At 41.8% G+C, this 16,827-nt stretch overlaps 1 protein-coding gene across 1 annotated transcript in view; it reads right to left on the minus strand.

Moving 5' to 3' along the window:
• Positions 1 to 3,907: 3,907 nt before the first annotated feature.
• Positions 3,908 to 16,827, minus strand: part of LOC108875847 (myosin-10-like) — a 55,031-nt gene continuing 42,111 nt past the window's right edge. Inside the window, 21 exon segments of the mRNA XM_051070706.1 lie at positions 3,908 to 6,938; positions 6,940 to 7,060; positions 7,338 to 7,510; positions 7,637 to 7,745; positions 7,877 to 7,995; positions 8,327 to 8,416; positions 8,536 to 8,631; positions 8,633 to 8,660; positions 8,798 to 8,886; positions 9,038 to 9,166; positions 9,315 to 9,476; positions 9,665 to 9,877; positions 10,025 to 10,237; positions 10,336 to 10,584; positions 11,439 to 11,591; positions 12,040 to 12,144; positions 12,360 to 12,566; positions 12,793 to 12,937; positions 13,044 to 13,256; positions 15,827 to 15,998; positions 16,555 to 16,678. Coding sequence (XP_050926663.1) covers positions 6,912 to 6,938; positions 6,940 to 7,060; positions 7,338 to 7,510; positions 7,637 to 7,745; positions 7,877 to 7,995; positions 8,327 to 8,416; positions 8,536 to 8,631; positions 8,633 to 8,660; positions 8,798 to 8,886; positions 9,038 to 9,166; positions 9,315 to 9,476; positions 9,665 to 9,877; positions 10,025 to 10,237; positions 10,336 to 10,584; positions 11,439 to 11,591; positions 12,040 to 12,144; positions 12,360 to 12,566; positions 12,793 to 12,937; positions 13,044 to 13,256; positions 15,827 to 15,998; positions 16,555 to 16,678 — 2,937 coding nt within the window. The 3' untranslated portion in view covers positions 3,908 to 6,911.

A 16,827-nucleotide genomic window follows, 5' to 3' on the forward strand; every position in this document is an offset into this window, starting at 1 on the left:
TTACAAAACTTTTCCAATCCTATCATCTGCTACAGCTGCACCAAATCATTGTACAAAAAATCCTCCCCTACCTATACTCAATAGAAATTCAAAATTCAAGGACCAGTAGACCATCTGTGAACATAGAAGTCTCCATATAGCCCTGAGAGAGTCACCTCAGGCTTTGCACCCTATCAGTCCAGCCCTGACCAAACATCTCATTATTCCTGGTCACACCATCACTAGCTTAGCAGTTTCAAACAAAAATTCCCTAAAACCAGAACCAGTCTTTTCCTACTAGTATTTAAGCCCAAAAAATAAACAAGGGGACAGAATTTCTCTCCTACAGGTTCCAACCATTCTGCAATCTTCTAAATAACCTCACTATCCAACACAGAAGACCACTAAATGCTTTAATTGTGTTGAGAAACCATCACTCCCAACACAATTAAAAGGTCAGCTATCTGCTCAACAGAGAGTGAGAAAAAAAAGAAAGGGAAATAGATAAACACGAGAGACAAACAAAAAGGGTGGCCATTTTGGACGAACCGGTGAACAATTGGGTGGCCGTGTTTTGAATTGAATGCGAAGACTATGTTGGCTAGACGGACAGTCATATTGTCAAAAAAAATTAAAGTAGCATAGCACAAAGCATTGGCATGGCAGCCAAATACACAAAACATACAAAAAAAAAAAACATTTAAATGTCATTTGACAGAAACAGTTATGACCCGGCAACCATGACTAGGCACTACACAGCAGCGAGAGAGGGGAGAATGTAAACATCAGTGTACGTGCATGTGGGCGTGTTTGTGATAAAGTGGCACGGCGGCCATCCAAAACCACAAAGAATAAAAAGAAAATCAGTCTTACTGGTTCATAGATCTGCCTGTGGAGAGAGAGAGAGAGGAAAAAAAAAAAAGCAGTGACAATAAGTAAAGTCTCACGACGGCGACAATTACCTAGCCTTGAAATTCACTTTAGTATCTGTGTGATATAAAAGGTATATGGACATTATGGAAATTTGATTTAAAAAAAAAAACAACAATAGGACATTATATGCAGCAAAGGTCTGTTAAATAGGTTACTATAAACATTAAAGTTAATGAGCCTAACAGGAACCAACACACCTGACAGTGGTGACATTGTCACTATGCTAACCTGTGGCTACTGGCTACTTTACAGGCAATTCTTACCTTTATGGGTGAGTTTTAAAAGGACAAGATTCTCCTGGCATCTTATTCCCCCCACACCTTACAGGAAGGCAATGTGCTCTTAAAAAAAAATAAAAAAAATAAAGTGTGTCATTTTCCAACCTTGAAATTCACTTTGGTGTCTGTGTGGTATTTTGGAGAGGTAGGAAAAGAGGCACAAACAGGTGGGAATATCATTCAAATTATTCAGCTGCCCTAAGAGAGCAGACGTCTTAAAACCATGTCAGTTTATAGTCCAATGTCAATCCCACGCCACTTGTACTGGCAGTTTCATTAACAGTAGCAAATTAAGTGCTAGAGAAAATGAAAACCCAATAGCAGGATCATGCTTACTCTGTAAAACTCTTGGCAAAAACAGGAATTTTACCTCACAGAACATAGTGTTGCTAAAATACCACTGTCTGATCAGTTAGTTTGTGTTACTGTGTGGTAGGTCTACTTTTATTTAAATCACACTACAACACAAAGACTGAGGCAGTGGTTATCCAGCAACTCTGCATTATGCTTAGAAAAACTGCTGTTTGTTAGTGTAGTCTTAGTGGATTTTAATCTTTAATAAAAAGGCTGCTCCATAGAAATCCTATGCATAATGACAAAGAACTTTAGTAGACAAATGAATTACAATGCAGCAGCTGTTTGGTGGCAGGCACAGCACATGTGCTCAATCCCACCTGTTAATCCGTTCATAACTAATAAAGGTTTACAGCATTGGGGGTTAATCCCGTGTCCTTCTGAGAGACCACACACACAACTCCGATTTTATGCTTTCTTTTTTTAATCTGTGCAATTTGTATTTAAATATGGGCGCTGAATAAAAACAGGATGTAACTCGCTGCAAAAGCTTGCATTCCCACAGCGCAGTTAAGTTAAACATCTTACTCTAAACAAACACAATAAGTTACAAACTTTCTGAGCCTGACACTGGCCGACACACCTGCCGGCAATGGCATTAACGCACGCAACCTCGCGGTTAAATTAGAGGCATCTCTTACCTTTCTGAATAAGTTTCCGAGCTCCTCCTGTTATTGGACGCAATCGAACCGGTGTCTCTTAACTTCCAGAAACTTTTGCAGTCAAGGGCAGTTTCACTGTCAAGCCCCCGGGGTTTTAAATTTCGATCCCGCCATGACGTTTCCCACACCGAAAAGAGCTCACCATGGTGTGCCAATGTCGGCGTCTGACGTCATTCTTGTAGTCGAGGCGCATGCGCATACGGCGATGCGTTAAAGAATCACGGAGGGTTGAAAAAACTAAAACTTTCCCCCTATAGAAATGTTGGGTGCCTCGTCAAACTTTAAAAGATTGGAAAGATTTTTAGAGATAAAATTTTTACAAGAATTTTAAATTTAGTTTTAGTCACTTAATGAAAATTATAAGCAATAATGTCAAAAGATAAATGGCCTTAATAAACATATAGTATGGAGAGAGTATAAATTACTGTAAATGGATAAATAAATAACCAGCACAACTTAAACACACACATTTAGTTTTTATTTTAATTTGGGTCCGTGTGCATAACGGCCAGGAGTGGAAAACCAGAAACAAAAAATGATCAATTTTCTGAGATTTGGAACAATGAAATCAGAAAATAGAACGGCTAGTATTTTTGTTTTATTTTAACACAGAGAATTTAGAAATCAGTTAAGGGATTAAAATCCGTCTGTTTCGCCATGCGTTAAATTATCTTTATTTTGCCCCGGAAGTCACCTAATGAACAACCTCCTCTAAACTAGCACAGTCTTTTTCTGTCCTTTTCCCACCTCATCACTGCAACCAGCTCCATCTGTGATCTTCTACATGATGAGGATTTATCACACTGAGACAGTTTAAACCTTAAGTAAATAAATAAATAAATGTGGCTGTTCTGAATGGATGACAGATTTAATAAACTTATGTCACCACAGACTATATATAAAGGATAAGACACTGCACAGATCACATAAACTATCATGTATAAGGTAAATGACTCGTTCTTGTCCTCTTTCCCGAGAGACAACACAAAGTTTTACAAAGATTAAAGATTACTGTTGAGTTCAAATTCAGAGAATTAGGCCTCATCCATTTGAGAAACTGTATGTTATGGTGTTCATTGTTAAAACCTGGATGACAGATCTTTTATGTTATTTTATTTTTCAGTTTTGCCCCTGAGTGATTGCCACCTTATCATGGTCAGTGGGTTTGTGTGCCTCAGTGACCCTAGGGGCTATTCCAGCAGAAGCTTAGTCTTCAGGTGGGACACCCAAGCTGGACAGGTCGCAGGCTAAAGGCCTGACAAAGTGCAATCCACTTCTTCAGGCCGGTGGTTGGATATATAGCTAGAAACCCAATTCCATGGAGAAACACTCATAGGCAAAAATGCCATCCACAAAATGTGTGAAAATACTCCAACAGAAAATTGCTGCTGTAGCATGAGGTATAACCACAAAGCTCCCTTCACATTTCTGACTGCCCCCTCATATTTGTTTGCCTAGAACCGGGCCTGATGACGATTTCCACGTGAAGAATCTTGCCCTCCAGTCACATTTCACTGATGTCACATGCAAACAGGCACGTTCGAGCTCTGGTCACATTACATGTTAGCATATTACTTTGTAACTTGAGGGAAAAAAAATCAAATTCTATGCAAAACACCCACAATACTGAGAAAAGTCCAAATAGAAAAGACCAAACACCAGTTTACAGTTCTCAAAAACAAACCAGAGCAGCATCACAGCTACAATGAATATGCTTTATTTTCCTTTTACAAAAACAAACAAACAGAAAAAAATTACCATCTAGAAATACAGGTATACAAGAAATAATAAGATGGGAGTATTTGCAGTTGAATGCCTGGTTGTCAACAGCCAGCTGGATAACAATAAAAGAAACAAATGAGTTAACTACTTGTGGATGTTAAAGCTTCCAACCAAATTAAATCCTGTGCAGTGCATGAATTCCCAAAATAACTTCAGTACTTACCTGTGAGTGATTACAGGAGGGGGGAAAATATCTTAGTTCAAAAATAATTTTGGGACATGCAGCTGCCGAGGGCTCCGCTTCTCTTGTAGTTAATCATAATACTGTAATACTGATTTTGACCCAAACACTCTAGCTAGGAGGTTATTATGAACATAGAGGTACACAGCGGATATGATATGAAGCACAGCAAAAATACAAAAGAAAAAAAAAGATGAAGCGTTGAAGATCTTCATGATGTACCTGTTTTATCTTGTTAGGGTTTTGTTTCACACCTGTAATGAAATCCTTGCCCGCTTATGTTCTTATTTAGTGTCTAAGGCACGTTTAAAGAAACATACTGTTAAGTGTTAACATTTGAGGAGAGGGGCAAAGGGGTCTGTCATAGACTACCATCCTAATCAGCATATCCAGAGTAAAGGAAAAGACAAAATAAAAGTAGAGATGGTGGATGGATATGAGTACCCTGGCATGTTCTTTCAGTATGTAGTGGTTCGGCTGTTGAGGTGGCTCCTTCACTTCACTAAAAGGAATTTGGGCTAAAATTGTGAGGAAAGGAAAAAAAAAAAAAAAAAAAAGGTCACCTACGAATACTAAGTGCCAGATCAGGTCTGTGGGTAGTCAGGCTTCAACTCTCAAAATCATGGCACAAACCTAACCTAGTTTGTTCATGAGTATCATATGTTACCATTACAAATGTGTCACAGGGCGACAAGTTTCTTTTAAATGAAAATATCCAGGTATCTTTGAAAAACCTAAAGGCTGTTTAACACTAACAGTATTTTTAAAATCTTAAAAACTAAGTTCTAACCATCTAAATGACTAAAATATTATTTGTATGTTGCGCAGCGCAGACAGTGTAAAATTATGAAAAGCTCCTGTAGCTCCTACAGCTGTAGTTCTACGGGACCTTGTAGTGAAATGGTTATATCCACACATTTTTAACCTGTTTCCCTATTTCCCATCCAGAAATGACGTACCTGAATACCCAGGCTTGTTTTGAAAAACATAAATATTTTATATTTTCATAAGATGAATATTATGAAATGCTACATTAATTCAGACAAATACAACTAAAAATTAATTTTGTTTCTTGCTGCACAAATTGAGCAAAGACAAGTGTTATTTCCAGCTTCCATCTTTGTTGAAACAGGAAATAGTCCCAACTTGGGAAAAGGGTTAAAAACTGTTTTCATGGGATTACTGAATTTTTTCAGTTTTCCGAGCACTTACAGGAGAAACTTTTCAGTGGTGGCTTAAAAATTTAAAAAAGCTTAATGTGCAACAATATTTTTTTCATCCAGATGTTTTGAGGATTTTGAATAAACTTTCAGAACAGTGTTAAGTGTTGAACAACCTTTTGAAGTTTCAAAAGCTCCCTGGATATCTACTGTTGAGAAAAACCTGCTTCTCAGCTCTGTGACTTCGATGCAATGATACAAACTGGGACTAGGAACACTGAGATGTAGTGAGAAGATGATGTCTCCATTTCTAATCAAACTACAGGATTAACCTAAACTGTAACCATTTAGTGTCACATTAAAAACTGAGTGCCATTTTAGTGCTTCCAGTAACAAAGAGCTTTTTTTCCCCCCCTGTTGGTTTCCAGTTAAAAATTCAAACCTGTGCAGTTCTGTGCATTTTCCAGCATCTCTGCATCATTCGCAGCTCACGTCGGTCCACACTGCAGGAAAATAATACTTAAAAACCCTAATAGTGTTCCCAATGGTCAACAGTACAAAACAGTTAACCTTACAAGCTTTGAGATTCATAGTTAAAACCTCAGCTAGACATTCCTTCATTAAATGTTGAGATGACGCAACAGAGAAAATAAAATACCTTCTTTTTTTTCACAGTAATACATTTTCAATTCAGAGTCCATGTTGTTGTATTGCATGTCCCGAGATGTTAGTCGTTCCTGTAGTGTTGTAGTCTGTACATCAGAGGGAGACTCATGCAACAAAAGCAGCAGGCGTGGCAGTCCAGAGGCCACCGTGACCTCAGTTTTGTGTTTTTCCTCTTTGAAAGGACCGTCAGTCTCAACACTGGGAGGGAGGGAGTGTGTCGGGTATGAGATGGCTTTTACACAACTAGTGAGCAGAACACCTACAACAACACCAGAGTGAAACATGTTTTCCTTGTAGTCCTGCATTTCCAGTGTGGAGTGCGTTCACATACTTGATGTGTGCACACCTCACAGCCTCTGCCTACATCACACACACACACACAGTTTCATATGTATAAAAAGCACTTTGTACCTATGCATACTTTCTCAATAAGCTGAGTAGATAACTTCACGCCTGATGGGAGAGGGGGGAGATGTTACGTTACGACGCTGAGATGATACATGGCCGACAGACGAGCCAGGACTAGCAGCTTTGCCAGAGGAGAACAGAGTAAGGCAGAATTGTCCGTTTGCCCCCTGCGACTCTCCAAGCCTGGAGGCTTTTCTTCAGGGGAGGGCGGTGGATTTTCCCTGCAGTGTTAACTGATACAAAAAAGGGCAGAGATGCGCTGCCAGGGCACTCTGACCCGGCATTACCAAAAAAACAGCTCATCGCTTCCGATCTTCTGTCCAGTCAGTGGTTTGAAATGAACAAAGACTGTGCTGACGCCGAGGATCTCTTGGGGGCGGGAGGGAGGAACTGGGCGTAGGTCACAGGATGGGTGAGGTGAGGGGGAGGTGGGGAGCGACAAGGCAAGGAAAAGGAGACGGGGTGGGGGTGGGGGGGGGGACAGAGGAGTGAGAGTGTCAATGTAAAATTACTCAACGTTGGAGGTTTGCGTCTCAGTTGAAGTCGCTGGCGCGGCTGTCGGCGTCGTCGTCCGACAGGTCGACGGAGGCGCCGTCCAGGTTGAGGTTGCGGCGCCCTGAACGACTGGAGGAGAAGCTGCTGACGGGACCTCCACGCCTGGTAAAATAGAAATTGAGAAAACAACGATAAACCTCTGCTACTTAAAGGAATAGTTCAACATTTTGGGAAAGGTGCTCGTTTGATTTCTTGCAGAGAGTTAGATGTGAAGAGTATTGATCTTCTAACTAAACAAACATTTTCCAGAGTGTTGAACTATGTCCTTAACCAGAGAACATGGTGCAAGTTTGGTGTTATTAACACTTTTTCTTGTGTGGACGTGCACATGGAGTCTGAGGATATTTCTACCACAGAATTAGCAGAATCCTCCTTGTACCTGAGGCGGTTCTTTAGGGAGTTGACCTCCCGGGTGAGACCCTCGCTGGCCTCGGTGGCGTCATCCAGCTCCCTCTGCAGCTTCCTGCGAGAGGCATTGGCCCGGGTGGCTTCCTCCTCCGCCTCCTCCAACTGACGCTTCAGCTGCTTCATTCGAGAGTTGGCTTTCTCCATCTGACAGGAAGACGGACATGTGGGGGGTGGGAGACGGTGAGAGGTTGTGAATAGCTGGCAGAATAACCATCCGAAGTAAAAGCCGATCTTTCCATGTGTGGAACTTTGCTCGTCACGAGTCAATACCTGCTCCTTGTACTGGTCGGCATGACGACGCTCATCTTCCACCTGCATCATCACCTCCTTCAGTTTCTTCTCTGTACGTCGGACAATTTTGTTGGCTGCTGCTCTCTCCCTGGAAGTTTAAATCAAACTTTAACAAAACTGCAAAATGTGCTAAATCTCAATAAGTATCCCACTACATGAACAGGAAATCTCAACAATCGTTACTTGTCTTAAAATATTTATGGCGAGTTAGATGCTCACTTGACTTCCTGTTCCAGCTGCTCCTCCAGCTGCAGGATCTTTGCCTCCTGGGCAGCAATGGACGCCTTAAACTTTGACTTGACAGCCCCTTCCAGCTCTGCCAGCTTAGCTTTCAAATCCTGCATTTATGATTTAAAGCAACTGTCAGAATCATGCGCACTGAATGTGATAAGACGCATACTTTTTTTTATCTAAACTAATCCCTGAATGGTAATGTGCTTCCACAATAGATGAGAACAGAACAGGAGATGTGCGTTTGTACAGAGAGGACACAATAAAGCCTATAAAAATAACAGGGAGAGAAGAAAACACTTTCTTATCACTTTCATACTTTTGAGATGTTTACAAAACTACCTAGTAATGAGCTCTTCCTGTTGTTTTATCCAACCCCTGTGCGTACATTAGTATGTATTCATATTACGTTAACGTGTTTAACAAACTGTACAAGACCTTGTTCTGTCGTTCCATCTGCTGTCGAGCGTTCTCGCTCTTCTGTGCAGCGCTGCGCTCTCCGGACAACTCTGTGGTCAGACTTTCAACCTGAGAGAGAGAGAGAGGAACATGTTGAGGCAAAGAATAAATCCATGTGCCCAGTCATTGCTATCTTTTTGTCTTGGAAAGCACAAACTTTATGTTCATCTCGTGTGTAGTCAGTCTACCTGCAGGGTGCTCTTTCTGAAGCGGTCGTTGAGCATCTCCATGTTGCCCTGCTCCTCCTCCAGCTCCTCCTCCAACTGGGCGATGCGAGCCTCCAGTCCTCCTCTTCTCCTCCAGCAGCGTTGACCTGACACACACATTTCTATTCAGTTTCTCATCCCGACTCTACTCATCACTCATTTTAGCTTAAGACCCTGAAACAAAAAGTCAGCTATTTTGTGTGAAAACTGTTCTGAAAACTGGTGCAAACAAGGTGACACTGACTTTCCAGAGACACTGTTGGAGATCTCATCAGCCAGCTCGTCCCTCTCCTGCTCAGCATGTCGACGGGCTCTCTCTGATGCTGCGTGGTCCTGCACAAACACGCGTATACACGTTAGGGTTATTCATTCCACAATTTTTATATCTTCCATGCAAGAATGAAAACACATCACACACAATTAGTCGATCTCTAGTTCAAAACTATGAAAGAACTGAGAAAACAGTAAAATTCAGGATCTTGACCTCCTGTAGCTGTAAGATTTCAGCCTCTAAGCTCTTGAGTTTCTTCTCATTCTCCTTGGACTGGGTGAAGATCTCATCCCTGGAGGCTCTGGCATCCTCCAGCTCCCTCTGATAGTCCTTCATCTGAGCCTGTGGGAAGACAGAAACAATGTGGACCAGGTTCAAAGGCTGATACAGCAGAAAAGTTTCCCCTCAGGCTAAACTGAAGTATCAAGATCAGAAACATATTTACCCTGTAATGCAGGGAGCAGATGTGTGTTTATTATGGAGTGTGTACCTGCAGTTTGCGGAGCTGTTTGATGGCCTCGTCCCTGCCCTTGTTGGCAGCTTCGATCTGTCCCTCCAGTTCATTCAGGTCCATCTCAAGCTTCTTCTTGGCGGCGACAGACAGAGTCCTCTGCTTCCTCTCGTCCTCCAACTCTGCTTCCATCTCACGCACCTGGAGGAACAAAACAATACACAGCACCTCAGGTCAAATCCTGTGTTTCAGAACTCGCTGAACTGTGTGTATAGCATCAACAGTGTGGAGGATTTTCTTCATTTCTCAGGTCAAAGTTTTGTATTTTACGGCATATGTAAAACATCTGAATCCATTTTATTGTAGTCATCGGTCGTGTGCCTGTGTACCTGTTTGACCAGCGCCCTCTTCTTCTCCTCTCCCTGCTCATCTCTGGCCTGCAGGTCTCGGTCAAACTGGGCCTTCATGGCCTGCATGTTGACCTCCAGACGCAGTTTGCCGTCTTCTGTGGCCTGCAGCTCGTCCTCCAGCTCCTCCAGCTGAGTTCTCATCTCCTCCACCTGTTGCTCCAGCATGCGCTTGGACTTCTCCAGTTCATGGACCTGTGCACAGGTGTCAGGATACAGGAGACAAAATTAACATGTCAGCAAAACAAGTTGGATGAAGGTCCTTAGACAAAAGAATAATTAGGGAGATGTTAAAAAAAAAATGTATCAGGTGTGTTGTTTAAGAGGTCAAAGGTCACTCACATTCTTCCCTACGTCATCCTTGGAGCTCATCAGGTCCTCCATTTCAGCACGGAGCTGTTTATTAAACCTCTCTAGTTCCTCTTTAGCCTCCAAAGCCTCCTCAAGAGCTCTGGCCATAGACAGAGCCTTGGTCTCCTTCTCTCTGGCCTCAGCCTCGGCACGGTCACGCTCCTCAGCGTAACGAGCTGAGATGGTCTTCTCCTCAGCCAGCATCTAGTGCAGACAGAAAAACGATGGCCTTTAATACACTGACAAACATCACTGACCTCAGCCTCTCATTGTTTCTGAAACATTTGGGTGATCCAGTGTACCTGGTCAAACTTCTTCTGCTTCTTCTCCAAGTTGGAGACGATCTGTCTCTGGTGGTCCAGCTCCACCATCTGGTCGTCCAGCTCCTGCTGCAGTCGGTTCTTGGTCTTCTCCATCTTGTCCATGGCCATGGTCTTCTCCTCCAGACGCTGGCTGGTCAGCTCCATGTCCTTCTGGAGTTTCTTCTTCACCTCTTCCAGGCTCTCCATTGTTCCCACATCGTCCTCCAACTTCTTCTTTGTCTCAAACAGCTACAGGAATCAATGGATGCATAAAGATAATACAACATTTTGAAGTCAGCATCCTGCTTCCCCTTTGACCAGAGAGTGTTAGCGCTGCTTTGCACTGATTTTCTCTTGTTTTTTAGCCTGTGATAAGACAAGTTCAGTAACGGCAAGTTACATCACACATGGCAACAACTACACAGCAACATTCAGCTACCAACGCTGGCAAATCCCTTTATTGTCTGTGTGTCGTATAAAAGTAAAAACTGCACTGGCATTTCGGACCCAATTAGCAGTTAACATTAAATTTGCATTGCAGTAGACTGGATCTTTTTTGATGCAAAAATTTCACCAGCACCTGTAAATGGGCATTAATTCAGGCTTGATACAGTCCTTCTTAAAGAACAGACTTCAATAAAAGAGCATGATGAGCCCTTTATCTCAAGGTATATACAGTACGTATGGTGAATTAATCTGCTCCATCTCCTGTGCTTTTAATTTTACTTAACACCCACTGCTTATTTACTACCAACATTCAACTCACGTGAGTCCTGTCTATCCTTGTTATTCTGGACCACACATCTCAAACTGACTTGGATCCTCACTTCATAGGGTCTTTAATATGCTGCAAGGCCTCACTGCTTTACAGCAGCTGCATGCTGCTCTGCACATCAACGACAGGTGTTCACAGCTGGGAGCTTTAGCCTGGCCCTTTTCTTAGCACTGTGTGTGCCTGCCTCACACATGCATGTTTGTGTGTATCAGACCTGCAGACGTGGGTGTGTACCGAGGGTATATGTATGTAGTACATGTATATGCCAGTGACAAGCCACTGCATGTTTATGAGACTAATTAAAGTTTGTGAACATGAATCACTGTACCTGAGCCTGCACCGACTGCAGCTGTTTCTCCAGGTTGCGTCGTGCCTCCTCTTCCTCCTCCTGCTGCTCGATCAAGGTGTTCTTCTCCACCTCAAGCTGGCGGATTTGGCCACTCAGGTTCAGCTTCTGACGCGTCTCCTCCTGCCGCAACTCCTACACACCAGACAACAGACAGAACTGATGATGATCAGACAAAAGAAAAGCAGGGATACCTGTGTGTTACACCTCTTACGCTTAGTGTTACAGATACCTGTAATCTGCTAATTAGTGGCGTGTGATCACAAACCAAAAACATGTTTTTAAATACATAAAAAATCTATGTAGTAAGTATGATTTTACTGGTTCTGAAAAGTTAGATACGAGAAATATTTTGTCACAGACAGATAAAGCAGCTTGGTAGGTTTATTAATTAGTTAAGACTTGGAAGAATAGCATTCAACTGTGCATGGATGAGCTTTTGTGTTTGCATGACATCTTCTAATGGCCTTGATTCCACTGTCTGTATCAGCAACACCCCCGCCATCCTGGTAAAAGTGATTCTAGGTCACGTTTCCTTTGAACTTCTTATGACGTATGCTGATGTTGATTCTGTATTTCACACCTCTGAATCTTGCAGTTTGCTGTTCAGGTTGTCAACCTCCTTGGCCAGTTTGACACTCTTCTTCTCCGCCTCCTCCAGCAAAGCAGAAACATTGTCCAGCTCCGTCTAATAATAGACAAATTGGGTTATTACAAAAGCACAATAAACTAATCCAAAGAGTGTCATGAATCTGGGCAAACATTAACACAGAGCTGAAAACCACAGTTGTCCTTGGAAGTCAGACGCATCGAAAAATTTAACATCTGGGGATATATTCTTTAATTTTATAGCAAAGCTGATCCAGAACTTTGCTCTGTAACTGTCCGTGGAGTTTTATTTACCTGGAGTTTGTGAGAGCGTTCAGCCAGCTCTCCCTTGACCCTCTCTACTTCAGTGGCCCTGGACATAAACTCCTGCAGCTGGGCATCCAGTTTCTTCCTCTTGTGCTCTGACTCTGTCTTTGCCTGCTGCAGAGTCTTCACCTCACAAGCCATCTCTCTGTTGTCACTCTCTAGGCTCTGTTTGTTCTTCTCCAGGTTGGCCTTGAACTGCAGAGAACAAAATAAAAGCAATGCTTTTATGGATAATATTTCTATTATTAGTTATAGAAAGCTTCTGTGTAATGCTCTGGATTCAGGGATAAATAAATGTATCTAAACTGGTAATTGTTGGTGTCTGTTAATTACTTGCTAATTTTTGCATCTTCATGTCATACAGCTGGTGTATATAGGCAAATACAAGCCCTTCATGTGCGGCCAGGTGCGACCCACTCACCCTCTTGGCTTGTTCCAGCTGCTCGGACAGTTCCTCCAGCGCTATGGCGTGCCTCTGTCTCATGTCCTGGATTTGAGCCTCATGGTTTTTGGTCTCCTCATCTATGGCCTTCTTCAGCTCTGCCACCTCTTGCTCTCGCTTGGTCCTGGAATTCAGACACACGGTTTAAGAGAAGATACATCTTAAGAAACAGGGTTTACCGCTACTATTGTTTTTATAAAATCCCAACAAATGAGCATTTGAACAAGTACCTGAGTTCCTGTTGGGCGGCGGTGGTATCCAGCGTGTCCTCTAGCTCCGTCTTCAGAGCCTCCAGCTCCTCACTCAGGTCCCTCTTGAGTTTTTCAGCTTTGCTTCGACACATTTTCTCCGACTCCAGATCCTCCTGAAGCTCCACTAGCTGTGCCTGCAGCTCCCGAACCTGCTTCAAGGCGTTGTTCTTCTGGAGGGCCTCCTCGTCACCCCTGGTTGGAGACACACAGGCACTCAAATTAGTTTTTCAGAGTAGACTTTAATCACTCAATTTAGTAAGGACAACAATGAAAGCATCCCCTTAGCTTAGACCTTCATCTGAGGATCTAAATTTTTAAAGATTTCTCCTACACAAAAATGAATACCCTCTATAAAAAAATATTTTCTTTCATTATAAGAATCTTTGAGAATATTTTGATCATTATAAACATAAAGAAAATAAAGTATGTTCTTGCCGACTTTGATACAAGACTAAAGAGTATTTTCTCAATGATGTTAATTTACTGCATGTAATTATTTAAAACTTTAGTCTCTGTCTAAAGTCTGGAGTAATGACAAGTACATTAAACGAGAGGCAAGTCAGTGGTGTCTTTTTCTTTTTTTTAAGCTGAAATGAGGCCACCAGTGCACACAGGGTGGCAGTGTGGTGAACCATTCACAGCTGAAGCTGTCCAAACAAAATGTGTGTGTGTACTCTGTTAGAACGACATGGTGGTGAGCCTGAGTGAAATTCAAGCTGGCTGCAACACTCCTGTAACATTCCTCACTTATGCAGAATCCCACTGATTAAACGCTGTCATAATGATTCAGTTATATAATTAACACAATGCCACCGCTTTGATTAAAGGCACTAATGACTCCCATATAAAAGTAATTCCCCACTTTCCAAACAAAGATAATACAGTTGCTCTCAGAATAGCTGCTGAATTCATAATGAAGCACATCAAGTGTAATGAAAGCTTAATTATCTGTGGCTGTGACTAAACTCATGATTTCTGTGTGTGAAATTAGTCAGATGGACGTTTACCATCACCCTCTGTGGTCTGGACTGTTGGCCTGATGAAAGGAGGAAAACTACTGAGAAGCCACATTAAAATGTTCTGAGCTGACCTTCAGAGCAATGACCTCCATGGCTCTACGAAACCTTATGACAGGCTAAATAAAGGAATTGATTAAATACGTGTGGAAAATCAGGATGAACAGAGGAATGAGCTAAATGAAGAAAATATTTTGAAGCTGGGTTCAGAGAGGGAAGACACAAGCCTTTTCCAGCCACAACAGAAAAATCTCCTAATGAGAAAAAAACAGGCTTGTTAACAGCTTCTCCTCCACTGGGAAATGACAGCCTGATTTAGTCCAGCTCTTTGTTGCCTCATGTGGAAAAAACTACTGCAAAGCCCAGGACTGAGAGCATCAATCAGCATCAATTTGCCTGTAATCAGACACGGCTGCCTCAAAAGATGAAAGGTCTCAGCCAGTGTCGCTGAAGGAAAACACTGCAGCTGGGAGCAGGGGAACGAGGACGAGGACTGAGGCGAGTTGACGATGGAGAAAAAGAAGTGTGTACGTGTGCTGAAACACTGGCTGCAGCTGTTGAAGAGGACGTTAGCTGCTTTAAGTTGGAGATCCGTGTTGCCTTTGTTTGAATATCTATTTCAGGTCTTCCTATTGACTTAGCTGTACCACAGTGGAGTGCAGTTGTCATGGAAATGGGATGTACTGCACTAGTGAGATGTGTGTTAAATTGTGTGTTACGCACTAAAATGAGCAACACCACTAACAGTAACATTTTACCACACTGGTTCAGATTTGTAGTGATGTGAGTTTCGAGGACAACATTTGTCTAGTAGTGAGTCTAAAAATATACCTCAGTATGCTGTAAGAGTCAAATATTGAACTTTTGTACAAGTTTTATGAAATTGGCCTGTTATCATCAGATGCTTCTTATTTTTGTGCTGAAAATATCCAGATAACGTCTATAAGCTTGAGGCCAAATTACAGCCAATAAACAGCAATTGAAGAGCAAATTAAGTGATATTACAGCATTTGCTTCATTGCTGGCAAAAAATAATTATTTTACTAAACAGGACTTCACCAGCACCCTCTAAGGCTGGTTTTTGCTGAGCTTTATTGTACTGAGTCATAAGTGTAATACTGAAAAAAGCCTTCCTGACAACAAGTGAAGAGTTTTTTTTTTCTTTATTTAAGTCTCCTGAATTCTCTTTCTTTTTATGGCTTCTTTTCCTTTCTGTACCTAGAGGGTGTAAAAAAAATACATGTATTGTTAATATTTGTTCTGTATCCAGTGTAACTCTTGAGTTTGTTCAATAAAAACATTTTGGGAAAAAAAAAAAAAAAAAGAAAGAAATAAGATCGACAGAAAGAAAACATCCAAATGGTGTTATTACATTATTATTATTATTTTATTATACTATTTAATTATTATATAATAATTATTACTATTATTAAGTATCAAACTAAAGCTTGAATTTTGTTCATGAGCTGCTGAGATTATCATGGTGTCTTCAAACCTTTAAGAATCGAATGCCCAAATCAGAGTATTATTTCAGTGTGTATTATAGCAGCTCTCTTTGTGTTTTATTATATTCAAAGATTAAAAAGCTGTTGCCTTACAGATTTGAGTTGGTGAGAGACTTTACACTCTGTGAATCACTGCTAACAGGTTTGTGTTTGGATTACATTCATCTATTGCAGAAGGTGCCTGCTTTTCTCCTTTCTATTTTTTGACATTGTTTGACACTTTTTTATGTCTGTGACTGACCTGGCCAGAGCAGCCTGCAGCTCCTCCTCCTTCTTGGTCAGTTGGATCTTCAGCTCCTCTATCTGAGCCTGAAGTTCAACAATCTGGTCCTGCAGGTCGGTCGTCTCAGCATCCAGTTTGCGTTTGGCCTTTTCCAGCTCCTGACGCGTTTTTTCTTCCTTTTTTAAACGTTCTGAAGGGATGAACAAATGAAATGTATCATACACACCATTCATAATCAGAAGAGTGAATGAAACATGGTGAGTGATTATTTAAAAAAAAACAAAAAAAAACCTTCTGGCTAGAGTTAATAGGTCTTAAGAGGTAGATGGACAAAGTCACAAGTTACAGAGGTCATATGAGGTCAGGGAGGTCACAGAAAGTGACAAACCACAAACACCTAATTGCTAACAGCCTCACACAACTAAGAGTAATCACATTATCTGCAGCTCACTGAGTCACTGTACAGCTGTAAACAGTAAATTTACCCAATGAAGGCTCATGAACAGTCATACTGAATGTCCTATACCTGACCTTTGTGCTGTTCCTCTCTTATCTAAAACCTCTATTCTTCCTCTTACAGCAAGGACAGTTCATTTAAGGAGTCTACATTCAACCTCAGCCTACATTTTCACCTTTCATCAGCTCCTGGTCTGTGGCCCACTTTGTGTCTATCCTAGTCCCTCTGTTTCTTATTCTTGGACACAAGATGTAGCCAGTAGCAGCAGGCTGCAGGTAAAATCCCTTACCCTCCAGGTCAACCATCATCATCTCCTGCTTGTTCTTGATCTTGCTGAGGTTCTTCGCCTTCTCCTCCTCCTCAGTCAGCTGGGAGGTCATCTCGCCAATCCTGTCCTCCAGCAGCTTCTTCTCCTATTGGTTACAATCAAAGTGTGGGTTTTAACTGGAGGCTTTAAGACACACAACTACTTTACGGACGTGAAAAGGTATGAAGACTTAACTAGCAAGGAAGCGGTACTGTTGTCTCGCCATAAAAATCCAAGTCAAACTACAATGACCAG

The sequence above is a fragment of the Lates calcarifer genome, linkage group LG5 (genome assembly GCF_001640805.2).
Source record: "Lates calcarifer isolate ASB-BC8 linkage group LG5, TLL_Latcal_v3, whole genome shotgun sequence".
NCBI lineage: Eukaryota > Metazoa > Chordata > Actinopteri > Centropomidae > Lates > Lates calcarifer.